General features: G+C 36.1%; 1 protein-coding gene across 2 annotated transcripts in view; it reads right to left on the reverse strand.

Moving 5' to 3' along the window:
* Window positions 1–16421, reverse strand: part of LOC149798051 (heat shock 70 kDa protein 12A-like) — a 58450-nt gene that overhangs the window by 19813 nt on the left and 22216 nt on the right. For both annotated transcript variants that reach the window (XM_089963141.1, XM_089963140.1), the window contains exon 3: window positions 3999–4301. In XM_089963141.1, the coding sequence (XP_089819267.1) occupies window positions 3999–4301 (303 nt within the window). The remainder of the gene's footprint in view (window positions 1–3998; window positions 4302–16421) is intronic.

Raw genomic sequence — 16421 nt, forward strand, 5'->3', positions numbered from 1 at the left:
CAACGTCCATCTACTTGTATACTTAGACCTCTTTAGTGTTTATGTTTAAGATTAAATTTATAATTGCATATAAGTGATGGTTTCTGAAATTGGCAATGCGATTGCGGAATTTGCTGACAGTGTGTGGGACCTGGTGACAACGGATGCTACAATCTATAGAAATTGTGATCCACTTCCTGATGAATATCTACATCAAGTGGTACTTCCAGAAAATCTTAATCACTGGAATATGAGCATGTTAAGGGCCATATATAACACGACAGCTGGCAGCACCGCTATGAGCCAATACCAATTAAAGGTCACCTTGATTTTGTAGCACATAAACACCAAAACGCCCAATCGTTGAATGAGCTGCCAAGTATGAAAACACTGAAGAATTTAACTACAACAAGGAATATGCTAACCCACTATTGACTCAACTGAGATAAGTACTAATTCGACTTTTACTCAACAAGGTATGGTTTGTCCGTAGAACAATTCCTAGGCGAAGTCGAGAACGATCGTTTCAGATATTATTCGACGGGTGATCAGCATAGTTTTTCGTGAACCTAATCTCACACGTCAAGAGCATACAATCGAATTAAATTTCAATATTCCCTACGTAGATATTTCGATCACTGTATGACAGTTGCAACAATAAAGTAGAGTAACTGGTTCGAAGTGAGTGTGCGGATTGCACCGGAACACGGTCGTCCTTTCTATCAAAGATACTATGCGATCACATTATAAATACAAGAATCGTAATGGGCAATGAATGGTACCAACACCAAAAGTGGAACAACATCTGCCAGATGAATTCAGAGAGGAAAATGAGTTCCTCGTGAAAACAATGTAGATGTGTGGTCGTTGATGCCGTTTATGGGCTTGCTACGGTAAGAACTATTGGATTTTGCGTGACGGGAGTTACGACTACGACAAATATTTTTGGTATTCCATTCAGAATTATTGTTGGGGCTATCTAGTTAGAGACCGATGTTCCTCAAGAATAAAATAATTAGCATGGTCGAGTTAGAAATGATGCCGGCGGAAATGGACAACTACCCACGACTTCATGCATATATCCGAAACTGGAGAGCAGTAGACTTGCAGGATGTCAAAGACGAGTAATCTACCAGTGTACTTATTATTTCAGAAATTTGGATCACAATCATCATTCGTATAATTTTGCAATCGACTGATTCATAATAACATGCTAATAGCGCGGTCTAAGTCTTCTATCCTCTTCTATGGATCCGTCCATGTCAATTTCACGCGTGCGTGCTCGCGTCCTTGCGTGCGTATATAAGGCTTTGACCTAAATGAAATATAATAATGAAAAAGTAAAACACCCATTTTCGCCATACTATTACTTGTCGTTTCTGCAGCTGATCTCGATAGTCTTCTACGTCTTAGATTTTATCAGGTTCAGGATTATATTTTAACCGGGATGGTTTGCTTAACGCAGCGAATTTCATTACTTTTATGTAATCACGATCGTCGCCGCAATCCTCGGTTTCGTGAACATGTTTTATCACTCGCTGTCACTGAGTCCGTAAGAAGGAATTCCATTTAGGACGACATAGTTCACGATTGCATTATTCATAACAATTGTTTTTTATCAAATCATCTTTGCGTACATAACTAACCCAAAATTTGTGCTCGAATCTCGATCATAAGGATTCTTTGGTTAAGTTTCTCATTGCGATAGTTTCGCTCAGATTTGTTTCCTTTCACCATATATAATTTGTGTTATCAGTTTATATTTAATTAGTATAACTGGAAAAGGTTTTCTATTGTAACACACTCGCACACTCTTCAGTGCCTCTCCCAATCAGCTAACACGAGGGTCACGCTCCTTGTTTCAGAATCACACTCGGCACGCGCGTATATATTCCCACGATCGCAGTTAGGAACATGCGTGGTCGAAAATTGTTAGCGAGGCAAGCTAGCTTCTACACGCAAAACCACGTTATGATGCAATCCCTGCCGCCGATGTGAAACTTGTGGAGCAACCTGGAATGCTGATTCCTCGTGTATTTCTACACTATATGGAGAAACCCCCAATCAGTACAAACATGACCGATGCTGCGGTCGTTTCTAATGGGATCTGCTTATGTCTGTTATCAACGAGCACAGCTCAAGCGGGGCGAAAGACACGGCGTAATGCAGGCTCTTATAATAACGTGCTTATCAAAAAAGGATACTGTAGCAAATCTGGTAGTTCAATTTGGTAAGACGACTTTTGTGTGTTTAACTTGCCTGCATGAAACATTTTAAACTGACGAATAAAGTAATAGTAACGTATCAGGTTACATCGCTGATGCGGATGTATGGCCACTTAAACGTTTGTTTCGGATAACATTATGTTGAACAGTTATAATTCAGTAAGTACATATAACCACCTTCCAATATTAAAAGTAGCACCAAAGCACAGTAATGAATACATGGTACTAACTTACGAAACAAAGTTCATAAACGTAAAACTAAATTTATCACATTTTAGAGGGTTAATTTCTACATTTACAAGTAAAGATGTGATATGAAAATTATTAAAGCTCAAGTAAAGTCGCCTGGTCAGATAGATCTGAGGCGGCGAATTTGGATTCCGTTTTGACTATGGGCTATTCAGCCAGTATAATATCATTGGGTGTCTGCGAAATAAGCGTTTTGCGACAGGACATATAGCAACCATATTTGCAATATTACGTTCAACTGTAATATTAGAAAATTCAGCTGGATATTGATGTTGTTTACATAGATATTAATTGGCCTTCATATTAACACTCCCACTTTCCTCTCCCGTTGGACATTTTAACTTCTTTTTCCAATTATTTAAGCTACAAAATTTCTGCAAGCCAAATGATTTTTCACATATTATTTTAATGAAATGTTTACATTTGCACTTCGTTATTAATTTCTACTACAGATATTAATCTGGCGTATGGCACAACATATTTTCTAATGTCATCCTTACACATTTGGAAACGATGAACTTTGCTTTTATGGCTGGAAGCTCCATATAATGTCTTCATTCACCATATACCTTACACGTAAGTAAACGTCAAATGCAATAATAATAATAATAATAATAATAATAATAATAATAATAATAATAATAATAATGAAAATAATAATAATAATAATAATAATAATAATAATAATAATAATAATAATGATAATAATAATAATAATATGACGAACAATAACCGCTCGAGAGTAGCGTATTTAATTGTTTAGATTCTCTATTGTGTATTTGTCGTCATCCAGACGTTTGTCCCGAAAAATTGAATGGACTTGAGCGCTGGAAAAATCCAAGATATGTACACATTTAGATTGATTTCGATGTCTACTTTTCACTGGCGCCTGACCTAAATTGATAAGAGAACATCATGAATCTACTCTAGTATAATCTTTATCTCCCAGTTGTTTAATCATCGATGGCATTCTCACAACAATTAAGTTATAACCTAGCAGTTGGTTTGGAAACTCAGCATTGAACTGAAGCGAAGCGTTTGAAGCGTCATATTGGCGCAGTACATTTTATAGGTAAATGTTTCAAAGTTGTGCACCCATTTCAAATACATGGGTTCATATTTTTCTCCAGTCTGAAGATCATCAAACGTATGACAGAGCAGTCAATGAATCTCTAATCTTTAGCGCAGCTGTACTATGCATCTAATTCAAAATTAGTCAAATAAACAACAAGTTATGTTTACCTATAAAAATAGATAATAGTCTGAATAAATCAAGATATGTACCATGCAATATTATATATTTTCCTTTGCTAGGATAAACAACGCTCACATGCACCATTCTAACACATCGGTATAGTGTCGCGCACAATATGATTCAGTGGCGACATGAGAAGTCAACTGTGCTCGTCGTAGGCTGTACCAATTTGTGGATGAGACTGTCTATTCTTCTTCTGTTTCTTCTTCTTCTTCTTCTTATTATTATTATTATTATTCTTGTTATTATTATTATTATTATTATTATTGTTATCGTCACGTCCCTCATACCGTTTTTTCATGCAGCATCATCTTAAAACGGCGAAAGAAATACCAGCGTTCATGTTCTTCATCGTCCTCAGATGCTAACTCAGCATACTTTGCTTCAGCATCATAACCGAAGGAATCCAATGTCTTTCCGTCTGGTTTTATCAACACTGTAGTCGGGGCCTTCGTGGAGACGAACTGTCCTCCGGTCCATTGTTTGCAGCTAATCCTCGTCGGGTCTGATGTATACTCGTGCTTGAATGAGAACGCCCATCCAGAATAGGTTGTTCCAAAATCTATGGCGGCGACTAGAATAGGTGTTGATGCCTCAAAGAAAGAATTAAATAATAAAAGTACTTCATATGTTCAGTATATTTAAATCAGATTATGCTTTATTTGTATGACATAATATTAATCTTTGAGTAAAATGCTTAAAAATAAACATCTTTATGTTTTAGGTCTTACAGTTTAGAAAACAAATAATTACCTGTAACAACGCTAAATGAAAAGAATGCGTTAAATGAACCACAAATTACATAGTATTCCATTTTTCTATATATCCTGCTGTAGAAAATGAGCAAAAGACTTTTGTGTAACTTCTTCCAATGGAGTGACAAACAATTCCAAGGTCAAAACTTACGGTAAGTGACACATTCGTATCGGTTTCTTTTCAATATCACTAATGTATGTCACTACAAATCATAAACAGATCCTTGTTTTATCACACAATACCACATCTAACTTTGGCTTATGTTCATATTTTAGTAGCTTTAGTCAAGAAAGCTCCTCTGCGTTATCTCTTATACACGCATTCAACGAAGGCACACATACTGTGATAGCGTCCGTGCATCAGTCTCTCCGTCCATAGCCTGTCCGTCATATTTTTTTCGATTCTTCTCTCACGCAGTTTCGATATTAATTGAAGCCATGAGGCGCAATAGGAGGTGGTAGAGATTTGGAGTAAATATTTGAAAAGTAAATTACAAATAAGAGGAAATATAAAAATTAAGCTTTCGAAAGATGATTGTTATCAAGTAGGTCCCGACGCTGGATTATTTAATACGAAGTCTCTACGCATACTGCCCGTTTGATGAAGATGTACAGAGGGCTTTTTGATTCATTTTACCACGATTGTCTGGAATGCAGCAAAAATTGTGTTTGTTGAAAATCAAGCGTTAAGAGAAAGCTCGTCATCGCCACCTCTCTTACACCGCCCGAAACATGTAGTACCAACTTTTGCAGATTTAATGAATGGTTGAAGTCAATGAGCCAAAAGGCTTTTATTTTATTTCATTTTGGTGAAAATGTCTGCATAAACTCTAGTTTTAGACTTGATTTTGATATTTATCCATGTGGTATGGCTAGCATGGTAGGATGTTTTACAATGAATTCTAAGAATGATTCTTACATTTAACCAGTCAAATAATCAGTGTATTTTGCCCTTGATATGACCATCCGGAATTGTGAGAATGATTTGTGAATTTGACTCCTATTTCATATTTTCCGTCAATTGCAGCCTAACAGGAGGTCTACACGTCTGAGCCCTACTCAAGGCAGCAACCAGGAAAGACATAACAAGGACAAGCAACAATCAAATATTTTGGAATTTTTTTTGACTAGATTAGATAAAACAAGACCAGCATAGGAAACATTCAAGTTACTATCAAACGAATGAACAACTATGGACAAATATGGATACTTTGATTTACAAACCTAAAAGATAAAGACTCAAGTTCAAACAGAATTTTCACTTTACAAAGAATTGAACAAAAAGAGTTAGAACGATTCTAGACAAGGATCTTGAATAAATGGAGAGGGACATGTGAACCAATTATAAAGGAGAGCAAACTGGAGAGCTAAAGTAGGAAAATATACTTTTGGGACATCGCTTATCTACAGGTTTATGTTGCTCATTGCCAAATCTATGTCATTTACAACTTCGACCCATCACCAAAATCGGTACCAAGTAGAGTTACAAAACGAAGTGATAATTCAAACCAGGAGACACTGTAATGCTTGCCTATAAACAAGCAACAACGTTCACTAAGTGTTGTAGATCATGTTTATTATGTGTGCTTCACACAAGTGTATGTATTTTGAGTGTTTAAGACAATTAACATTTTAAACATACGTTATCGCACATTATACGGAAACGTTTAACGGTTTCGCACACTGATGCAACAGCCGGACTCTTACAGTATAGGACTTCCGTCTAAAACGTATATCAAATAAATACCTAAAGTTATTGGTAACAACGGCTATTTTCAATATCATGATGGGCTATCTAATTTTGCACGGACATTTAGCAGAGTAAAATGTTCCTTAACAGAAGCTTATCTAGACGTGTAATCGAAGTTCAGATTCGTTGATAGTGTCAAGGTCTGCCAAAGGCAGATCACCCAAGATGGACAACCCATTAAGAATAACTGCAGAGCTGTGTGCATCTTCCAAAAATATGTAAAGCGTTCTGTATGTTTACTTTGCATAGTTTGTTGGTTTCTTTTATTAATTATATGATATGCATAATTATATATTAGAATTTGCTTTGTCAAAAATCAAATTCATTTTCCACCTGACCGGATTCATTGACTTTGGTTTTGTAAACGACAAGTTTATCTCAATCTGTGTAAATAACATTCGAAATTCCCCATGAAATGCAGTGTCTACCTGTTGATTATTGCATTTTATATTATAATTGTTGAAACAGGCCTAATTATGACTACGACTTTATCTTGTTGATATTTGTAACCTTCCAGAATTAAATTTTCCATTAGGTAATAGTTTATTCTTTAGAAAATGCTAATTGTGACCTGAGGACAATTAGAGGAATATAATCCTGCTTATCTAGAAATTATATGTGTTATACGATCTGAGCAGAGACAGTTGTATTTTTTGTCTAGTATTATTCTCTTTAAATAACAAGTGTTCTAAAGTAACATTCTTGGAAATAGAGTCTGTGATTTTTAGTGTTGTTTTGTATCACAGCTAGATTTTACCCCAATGTAATCCCATCTAAACATGAAAAGATATGCATGTTCTCACTTGGTACTGAGATTGTTCTTTTATGTTAAATCCATGAAATATTTATATCACCTATCTAAAATCTAATGCATTTAAAATAATATAACTTTGTGTTATCATTTGTGTAGAGTGAAAAATGTTTAAAGTTTTCTTTTTGTTCTCCCACTAACTGCACAAACAAGAGATTACAAATTCATGATGTGGTTGATTGCTTAAAGCGATTGCGTGAATTTGAATTAGCTTAAATGACAAAACTGTAGGCTAAATAATCATTTGCTTAAATTATATCTCGAATGTGGCCCTGTAATCATTCACTTAAACCCAAATCACTACAGTAGGGACCTAAAGTTAGTAGATATTACTGGTTCTTCGGATCTTCAGTTTCACCGTGGATCATTTGTATCTTTTGACTTGGGGTGGGCGTCACCATACCCCAAAAGGAAATGATCTTTCTTGGTTGTAACAGTGGTTCAAAATAGGATCTACACCCTGCCTTATTTATTCACTTTTAATTTTGTTACCCACCCCGATCCCCAACCACAACATGATTCATTATTTTACGAAAGATAACTGATCCTTACTCTTTCTCTTATTAACCTTTGATTTCATAATCAATATATTGCATTTATTTCATTTTTCCACTGTGCAACTAATTAATAATCTTAAACGTTTATGCAGATGGAATAGAACATAAGAAAAGAAAAGTGAGAAACATTATTTTTAAAGTTTATGTGGTCATGAACTTGGCCCATACATCAATGGATTTCATCTCACCATCAGCAGGGAGGGTGAACAAACCAGTTTCTGGAGCGGTTATTTCGCGAAAATAAAGCTTAGTACACAAAATTAGTAGACGGTAATTCCGACAAATATTTTTCAGACAAGGTGGATGGTGAACAGACCAGTCCATTCGTGAAAATAAAGCTTCCTACTCAGCGTCACTGAGGATTCTAACCGACCGAGGTTTCTCTAATTGGGATATTATTATTTGATGTCTGAATTTTCGTATTTTTGTGACTGACTCGCGAAAATATCCAAGCTGGAATTTATTGTTTGTCTAGCATTACATCATGGTATGCTACGACATTATGATTACATCCATCGAGGTCATCTATAGATGGAGCATCATCAATATCGGTGATAAACTCAATATCATTTCCCTCCTCGTCCAACAATGTCGAGTTTTCATTAAAATCTTTAAGCACGTTGTAGCATCACTGATCATCTACAGAAGGGGACACTAAGTACGGCTTATCCCATTTGAGCCATCTCATTATCATATTAAGTAACAATTGCGTCTTACCAGACCCAGATGGAACCATGATAATTGCTCTAATTTAATTCGGTAGCGCAGAATAATGCTTGACTGGTTTTTGTTTTCGTATAGCTGAAAAATCAATGATATCCATGTTGTACAAATATAATAAATAATATGAATTTATATTGTATTCGATGCAGAACACCCACCCCACCAGTGGATTAACAACAATAACGACGAGGAATAAAAAGCTTGCGCTTACAGGCATATGTGTGAAATGTGGTACAAAAATATACACATTTATCTCTAATAAAACAGGCGGACATATCGCTGCTTCACTCGGTAAATTACCAGGTTTTACCACATGATAATGTTCAAAGTGGTATACGTCAATCACGCACATACAAATATGCGTTAACTGTCGTTGACGTTGCAAGCAGATATAAAGAAGCAGAAACACTATCAAATGAAACAGCAGCTGAAGTTGCATCTGAGTTTCACCGAATTTATCAACGAGGATCCTTGCAATGGTCACAGTTGCTACAGGCAGATCATGGCAAAGAAATGTTTGGTGCAGTTCATCGCGATCAGGAAATCGTTGAACGATTTAATCGAACACTTGCTGAGCGATTGTTTGATTTTGAACATGCGCAGGAAATATCCTTGAACAAAGTTCAGGTGGACAAGAGATCTCGTGAATGGGTTGCAAAACTACCAAGTGTGATAGCTGCGTTAAATAATGAAATTACTCGCGGAATTTCCATGAAACCAATCAATGCGATCACAAAAAATATACCAATACAAAGACATAACTCTCTCTCAAAACAGTCAGTACCAGGTAATGTGAATGTAAGATATTTATATGAACCTGGTCAACTTGAAGGGTGTTAAAAATGAGAGACACACCCATTTTGGAGTGTAACCCCACAAACAATTTTCAGCGTGGTAAGATCCACGGGTATACCTGCAATTTACACTTTAGGTTCAATGGCTCCTCAACGTGGATTTGTACGTGAACAATTACACGTATTTCCTGAAGATACACAATTAACACCGCCTTAAATTTTGTGAAAGCAGGACACCAGCGCCCCGGCGTCGATTACATTCAATACAGGTTAGCATAACATTTTCGCGTATGTGGCCGAGACTGCTACTAATTCTATCCAAGGTAGCCTGTCTTGGATTATAACTAAAATACTGCCACAACATTACTGTGTTACAGCTCGCACAATGATCAATCATATTGTTTATAACCAGCTAATATGTTCTTACTACATAATCGGTATTGCCAGTAGTTTGATTATTATTCACTTCGCAGTCTATAACAAACCTTCTCAGCTGAGATATTCCTCTGACTCAAGATACTGCCAGTTAAACTAAATTTGACCATTCAATACGATCATGAACAATCGAAATATTGGTATCGATATATTAAATATTTAATCCTTGTGACGAATGAATTGTTATAGTATATCCTACCGACTATGGAGATTTATACATCGTTAATGCACTCGCAACAGCACTCATATAACCCAAACCATCTCATTAAGAACGAACTTTTGTTTCTCCCTTCACTATCTCAAGGTTCCAGGAATCTCAACTTCAATATTTTGCCGTCGCGTATCTGCTGGGCGATAACACAACGGTACATGTAGATCTGACATTTTTCTTTATGCATCATAAATAATTGTTGTTGAAGTGTATCACGAACTATCTTTTTACTTGCAACTATTAAATCCTTTTGAGAACGTTTAATCGAAGTTAATCTCGCAAATTCCTCAGTTGTTATAATTAAGGCAAATATATATTTATTTTGAAGTTTTGTTTATACTATATAATGATCCAAGCAAAGAGTAACTAAGTGGTTGATGATTGGCTCTACAACTGCTTGTAACAAAGCCTGAATGAATGTTGTGGATATCACATACAAAGCGTGCGAAGAGGGAGTCTAGGACCAAAACAATGTTTAAGAGATATCAAAGGAGGCCGGGAAAAAATGCAGTTGAGCGTAGAATGCAGTGGTAAAAAATACAAACAGTTGTAACGATATTATGATAAACAATAACGCCGATAAATCACCCATAAAAACGCTGAACACTATCTCGCCAGATTTTCTCCAGTAATAAAATAATTATTTTGATAAATAACATTACTATATAAATGGAGAAAAAATCAATTTGCAACACATCAAATCATATGAGGCATCGATTGATAATGTAATTAGGCACTGTCGACTAAAAATAACAGTCGATTCTGTCATTAATACTAGTTATCTCAAATTTACTGTTGGAAAACATATATCTTTGTCACAATTGTTTGTACGAGTGTTTTCACGGGCTAATCGAAATTGGACTTGTGATCGATCATATTGATTCAAATCTGAAAAATAATTTTTTGTGTAATTTGCGGTCTAATACACAAAGCCAGAATTGCAAAGTTGATGTTACTGGGAAAAACGATAATCGCGCAACAGAGGTTAAATGTGAACGTGGAGACTGACGAAGAAAAAGAATTCCCATCGATATATGCAGCTGGTAAATATTTCTAGATTTACGAACTTCAATATACTATAACCAAATAAACGCTTTCAAAGAAATATAAACACAATAATAACATTTATGTATATCCTGACAGACGCTAATTCTACTTTGGATCACTTTTGAATTTTATTACTAGATCAAGAGAGATAACTGTCAGGGATACGTACAGCGATTAAACAGTGACCTTGCTAGTATTTTACGACAGTATTCATTTACAAATGAATTATTTTCCTTGGTTATTTTTCCCATCATATCGGAGATAACCAAATCGACATTACAAACAATGAATAATATTTCAGTATTTTTCTCCTAATGTAAGACAGGAAACACTCCTATAGTAAGACAGAGTAATTCAGCGAAAGGAAATAACTATGTGAGGTAAATGCAGAGAGTGTATTTTACAACTACATCCGTTTATAAATGAACTATTTTTTGTTTGTTTTTTTAAATAAAAAACATTATTCTTGTTGTTTGTTTTTATCTTGTCAGGTTCCTTACCCCTCCCCGACTTTATCAGGGAAAATAGTTTTAAAAAATATATAAAAAACCACGCCCCATGCATGAGCTATTTCTGGATTGAAATATGAAAATCCTTAACTTATTAGGAGTTCCAATTATAAGTGGGGTTCTCCCTATTTACAGACAAATGTACACCTTCCCGCCATGTCACCACGTGGGGTGTTCTATTTTGTACTCCCGGGGTTGATCGTGGGTGGGTGTGCAGAAATCGGTTGAAGGTAGAGATGGCCCCGTTTGTGTGTTTGTGTGTAAATGTAATGTATTCCTCAACCAGGAATATGTTTAGCACGGCACAACATATAACCTTAACTAATTTAATTCTACATGTAAATAGTTGTAAATAGGCGTAAATAAACATGTAAATACATGTACATAGATGTAAATAAGTGTCAATAAACATGTAAATAAACATGTAAAGAGATGTAAATAGATGTAAAAAGATGTAAATACATGTAAAAAACATGTACATAAACATGTAAATAGATGTAAATAAATTTAAATAGATGTATGTTTGTAAATACAGAGATAACTTCACCACTGTAAGTAAGAATCTCTGACAATGAAAATGAACCTCATGAAACAGCGGCACTGTTCTGACAAAGATTGGCAAATGACAAATTTAGCACTGTAGTGAGTCAAGATGGAGGTGCATGCATTCTCGCCATTAGGGGTGCCATAATTACATGTATAATTAAGTTGTTTAAGATTATATGTTGTGCAGTTCTAAGCATATTCCAGGTTGAGGAATACAAATATTTGTTTATATTTTAAACAGATATTTATTATATAATGAATTCTGAAAATATTAATGCGATTATTTCTGCGATTGAACAATTACATGATGGTACCATCCAAACCTCTGATCAACTTGATCATGGAAAAAAAATATTTATGATTTTGAATCACTGCTGGAACGAAGATACCAAGGTAGATATACATTAATAACAGAATACAGGTTTATCAAATTGCTTCAGCAGTCAATGACATAATCGTTGGCGACTGTCGATGATACACAAGTTAAATAATTCGTTTCACTCGCACACGCGATTGAGAAAATTAGATCAAGAGTTGTCATACGAATACGGAACAAAACAGATTCTGAATGTGTGTCAGATAGTTGAGAACTATTATGTCCGATTGTAAACAATCGGAAAGTGAAAGTGAAATCGGTGACACCGTCGATGACAACGTCATTGGTAACAGCTAAACAAAGTGAAAGTGTGAACCTGGTGACAACGTCGTTGACGAGGTCATCAGGGGAATAATTCATTTCTGACTATAGTACTAAACATTTTTTGTTTATTCTAATATATTTTAAGCTTATCAAATTTAAGGCGAGAATGTGCATAACTCAGAATTTGATCTCTATCGTACACAATCGTAATAATATGTTCTCGCTGCAGTTCATTTAACTATTCCTGCGTTAACAAAAATTCTTCAAAATTCTTCATCGCCATAATCAACAATAAGTATATTAACACTAATCTTTTCTGCGTGTGGAAATGTCAAGATTGTTTTCACGGCACCTTCGAGTACCTCTTTGTTATATACCAAACTTGTCGCGTGTTGGTACATATATAATACCACACAAATAACTGTTTGTTAGCTCTGACAAGGCAGACTCAGAAATATATGTTTTTATTCTACAAAATCATGATTTTTTCAGGATGACGCTCTACGATGTTACATGCAAACTTATTGTAAGAAATTCTCCTCTAAAATTAAGTAGGTATCCACGCTGGTCAGTACGTTTGAAATGTATCCGTGACAACAGCGGATTATGACATCGCAGATAAACTGGATTAACGAGTTCTAACACAATTAAAATCTAGGTGGAGCTTGAGGTGCAAATGAATATAAAATAAGTCCCTGCTGGGCCTGACTGAATTTGTCAAGATCTACCTGATAGCTACCATGGATAGCATCACATACAAGATTAACCGCGATCATTGTTGTGATATTAACAACACCTTGTGAAATGTGTCAACTTCCACCGTATGGATCATTGTTGTAATTGAAGCTATTTGCCGGTGGAGATATTTTTCTACATGCGGCAACAATTTGTGGAAAATATTCAGAGATAATATCACTGATTTTGATAAGATTTCTATAAAAAAAACTAAATTTTGGTAAATCAACGTCAAATACTGCCATAACCGGCAAAAAATTCTAGCTTGACTATTCGTTCAATAATAGTATTGGTGAATGAATCGGTTGAATCAATAACAGACTGTACATGTTTACTGTTGGAACATTCAAGATCATCCTCGATTTATTTGTGTTTAATCTGTGAAATAATTACCTCACGCGGTTTCTCATTGATATATTCTATTACAAACCCGGTAAATATATTGCGTTGTTAATCTATACTAGCATTATTATGGATAATAATATCATTAAATACATTTGTAATATCATCGAAGCGATATTCAGCCTCATTACCAGTAACATCGATTTTAAACTCCCAGAATATATATGTTTTAATTCCATTATCATCAAGTGTAGCATTTGGTGCATGAGCCGAACTCGCACTCATATACACCTACAGGTATCCATAACTAAAATATTTCATATAGGGTACTCCAAATTATTCTTTTTTTGTCTGAAGTGTAATCACCGAGTTGATCAATATATTGAGTGGTGTCCATAATAATGATCCAGACGCTACTGCATGTGAAGGGACTGAGAAATCGGTGATCTCTTTGCAGTCATCTGTAATTATTTGATGTTAGAGAGTTTAATGCGACGACTGCTGGACTTCCAAAAAGTTAATTAATGGTTCTAATTACGTTTTTGCGAAAATTCAAAAACGTGTTTACATGAGTGTTATAATCAGATCTAAACGTGATCAATCCGTCATTGATTGTCGTTAACGAAGTTGTCATCGGGATGTTGCTATTGTTGACGTACTTCTTCGTTGCAGTGTCATCGTTTGATTCTGGTTCTCCAAGACCAGTAATTTTATTATTAGCCATATTGAGAGAACCAGTCATTGTATCATCGGCGGATAGAAAACGAGCGTTGATCTCGGTTCTAATCGTGGCGTCATTGTTGTCTACATATTTTTTGTTGCCATATCATCGTCTTATTTTGGCTCTTTCACAGTGACAATTGTATTTTCGCTCATGTATAGATCGCCATGCATGCTATCTCCAATTATTCTGATGCGTCCATTAATCTCTCCCATGAGTGTTCGAAGTGATTCCTCTGATTTTTGAATTTGACCGTTTCTAGCAAACACCAATAAGTTACCTTCGGTCGCACCTGGAACCCGCAGTATAATATATGCGAACTGGATATTGCTCGTCTTTTACCGTCCTAGTTAATCCTGAAAAACAACAACCTCATTTTGGTCCACATTTGAGACTCAAAAGATTAGCGAGTTCATCCTTGACTTGGTCAAGGGTTGCATATCTGGATAAGTCACCTTGGGGTTTGCCCTGAGTAAATATCTACCATTGTATATTTTCTAAGACCTGTTTAAAACATCGGACGATGATGTATACTTGTGCACGACTTTATGAGGTGGCGTCAGTGACCTTGACACAGCGTCGAGCACAGCAAGTACTTCACGGCCACATACTGGCCACATACTGGTGGATCAGTTATGTTCTGTGTTGGTATAGTTGAATACCAGACGGGAGTGTTTTGCGTTCCGCTGACATAGTTTAAAAATTCATTCGGTGGCGAAAACCCATACGAATCAAAATTAACAACTCCACGTGGATCAGTCGCGTATGAAACCCAGTGAGTGCCTGGAACAGAACTACCGTCGAGATTAATGATACTGGTTTTAACGCGGTTTGGTTGTTTTGGTAATTGATCACGCATAAAACACCTCTGTAGTCTTTGATATTTAATTTCTTAGCAGCATCAAGTAAATCAAAATTGGACATGGGAAGCACAAGACGCATTGCGTCTAGCGATGTGTTCCGGGCAGTCTCGGACCTGAACCGCGAGCTCCTTGACCGTACCATGAATAAGACGTTCCTGGCATTCTTAGACCTTTCCCTCTTTTTGGAAGTCTTTATTGCGTGGCCTGTTTCTTTCTTTAATGCCATCTCAGAAGCAGTTCCAACAGCACTAAGTGCAGCTGCTTTTGCAACTGTCAGCGCTGGTATAGTTGCAAGAAGAGGAAATATACCACCCGTCTTGACTGTAACTTTAATGGCACCCGCAGAAGATTAAGTCTAGCATCAGCCGCTGAGCGTTTGGAGTCGCAGTTAACGTTTTGTCAGTGATAGTTTATTTGGACTATCTGCGATCTGTTCTGATTTCAGCAATATTTGTATTCCACAATTCCTTTTAGATACTGATCGTAGCTTTATAATCTGACCAGGAGTCAAAGTAACACCAGCATGATGATATGACATTATAATATCATGAGCAATTTAATTACATGTTTTCTACTGAGGCATAAATACCTCTCATTCGTCGACCAACACCTTCAAGTAGCATTGATTTTTGAGAGTATAACATCGATTACTCGATAACTACCATAGCTGGTGGACCAGGTATGGCAGCAGGCACCCGTGCTACACGAGCGCGATATTATTTGTCAACGACTGCTTATCGGAACAAATCCAAGTGTTCCAGTGAAAAATAATAGATCGGACATAATTTTTTGAAATCACGTTGAGATATCTGCAAACCAGAGTCAACATGCTGATCACGCCTCATGATGTCATCAACCGATGATAAGCACATGCAACATGATTGTGTTCAAAATTCAATACTATATTTAAGAAGATTCTTGATGTCAATGTATCCTCAAAGAAACTTCACTAGACCCAAGCGTGTCAAACACCATTGGATTTCGTTCCTGCGAATTTAAGCTGTCATTTTCCTGACAAGTATGAATATCTGTCGTGATGCTGAACTCCATGATGTGATGCTATCTGCCATGTGAATAAGCCAGCAACATTACTTTGAATACTGTCTGTGGTCATCGTCAACCATGCCAACGTTGATTTACCACCATGATCCTTGAAAGAGAGCAGCCGTTGTTCGTCGGCCAGTGATGGAGTAATTACTGGCATCCAAAACGATATTTTTGTTAGTATTACTTTACATGCATCAACGGCAGCAGCATGCCATATTGCATCATTG

The sequence above is a fragment of the Sinohyriopsis cumingii genome, chromosome 6 (genome assembly GCF_028554795.1).
Source record: "Sinohyriopsis cumingii isolate HCF-2022 chromosome 6, ASM2855479v2, whole genome shotgun sequence".
Classification (NCBI taxonomy): Eukaryota; Metazoa; Mollusca; class Bivalvia; order Unionida; family Unionidae; genus Sinohyriopsis; species Sinohyriopsis cumingii.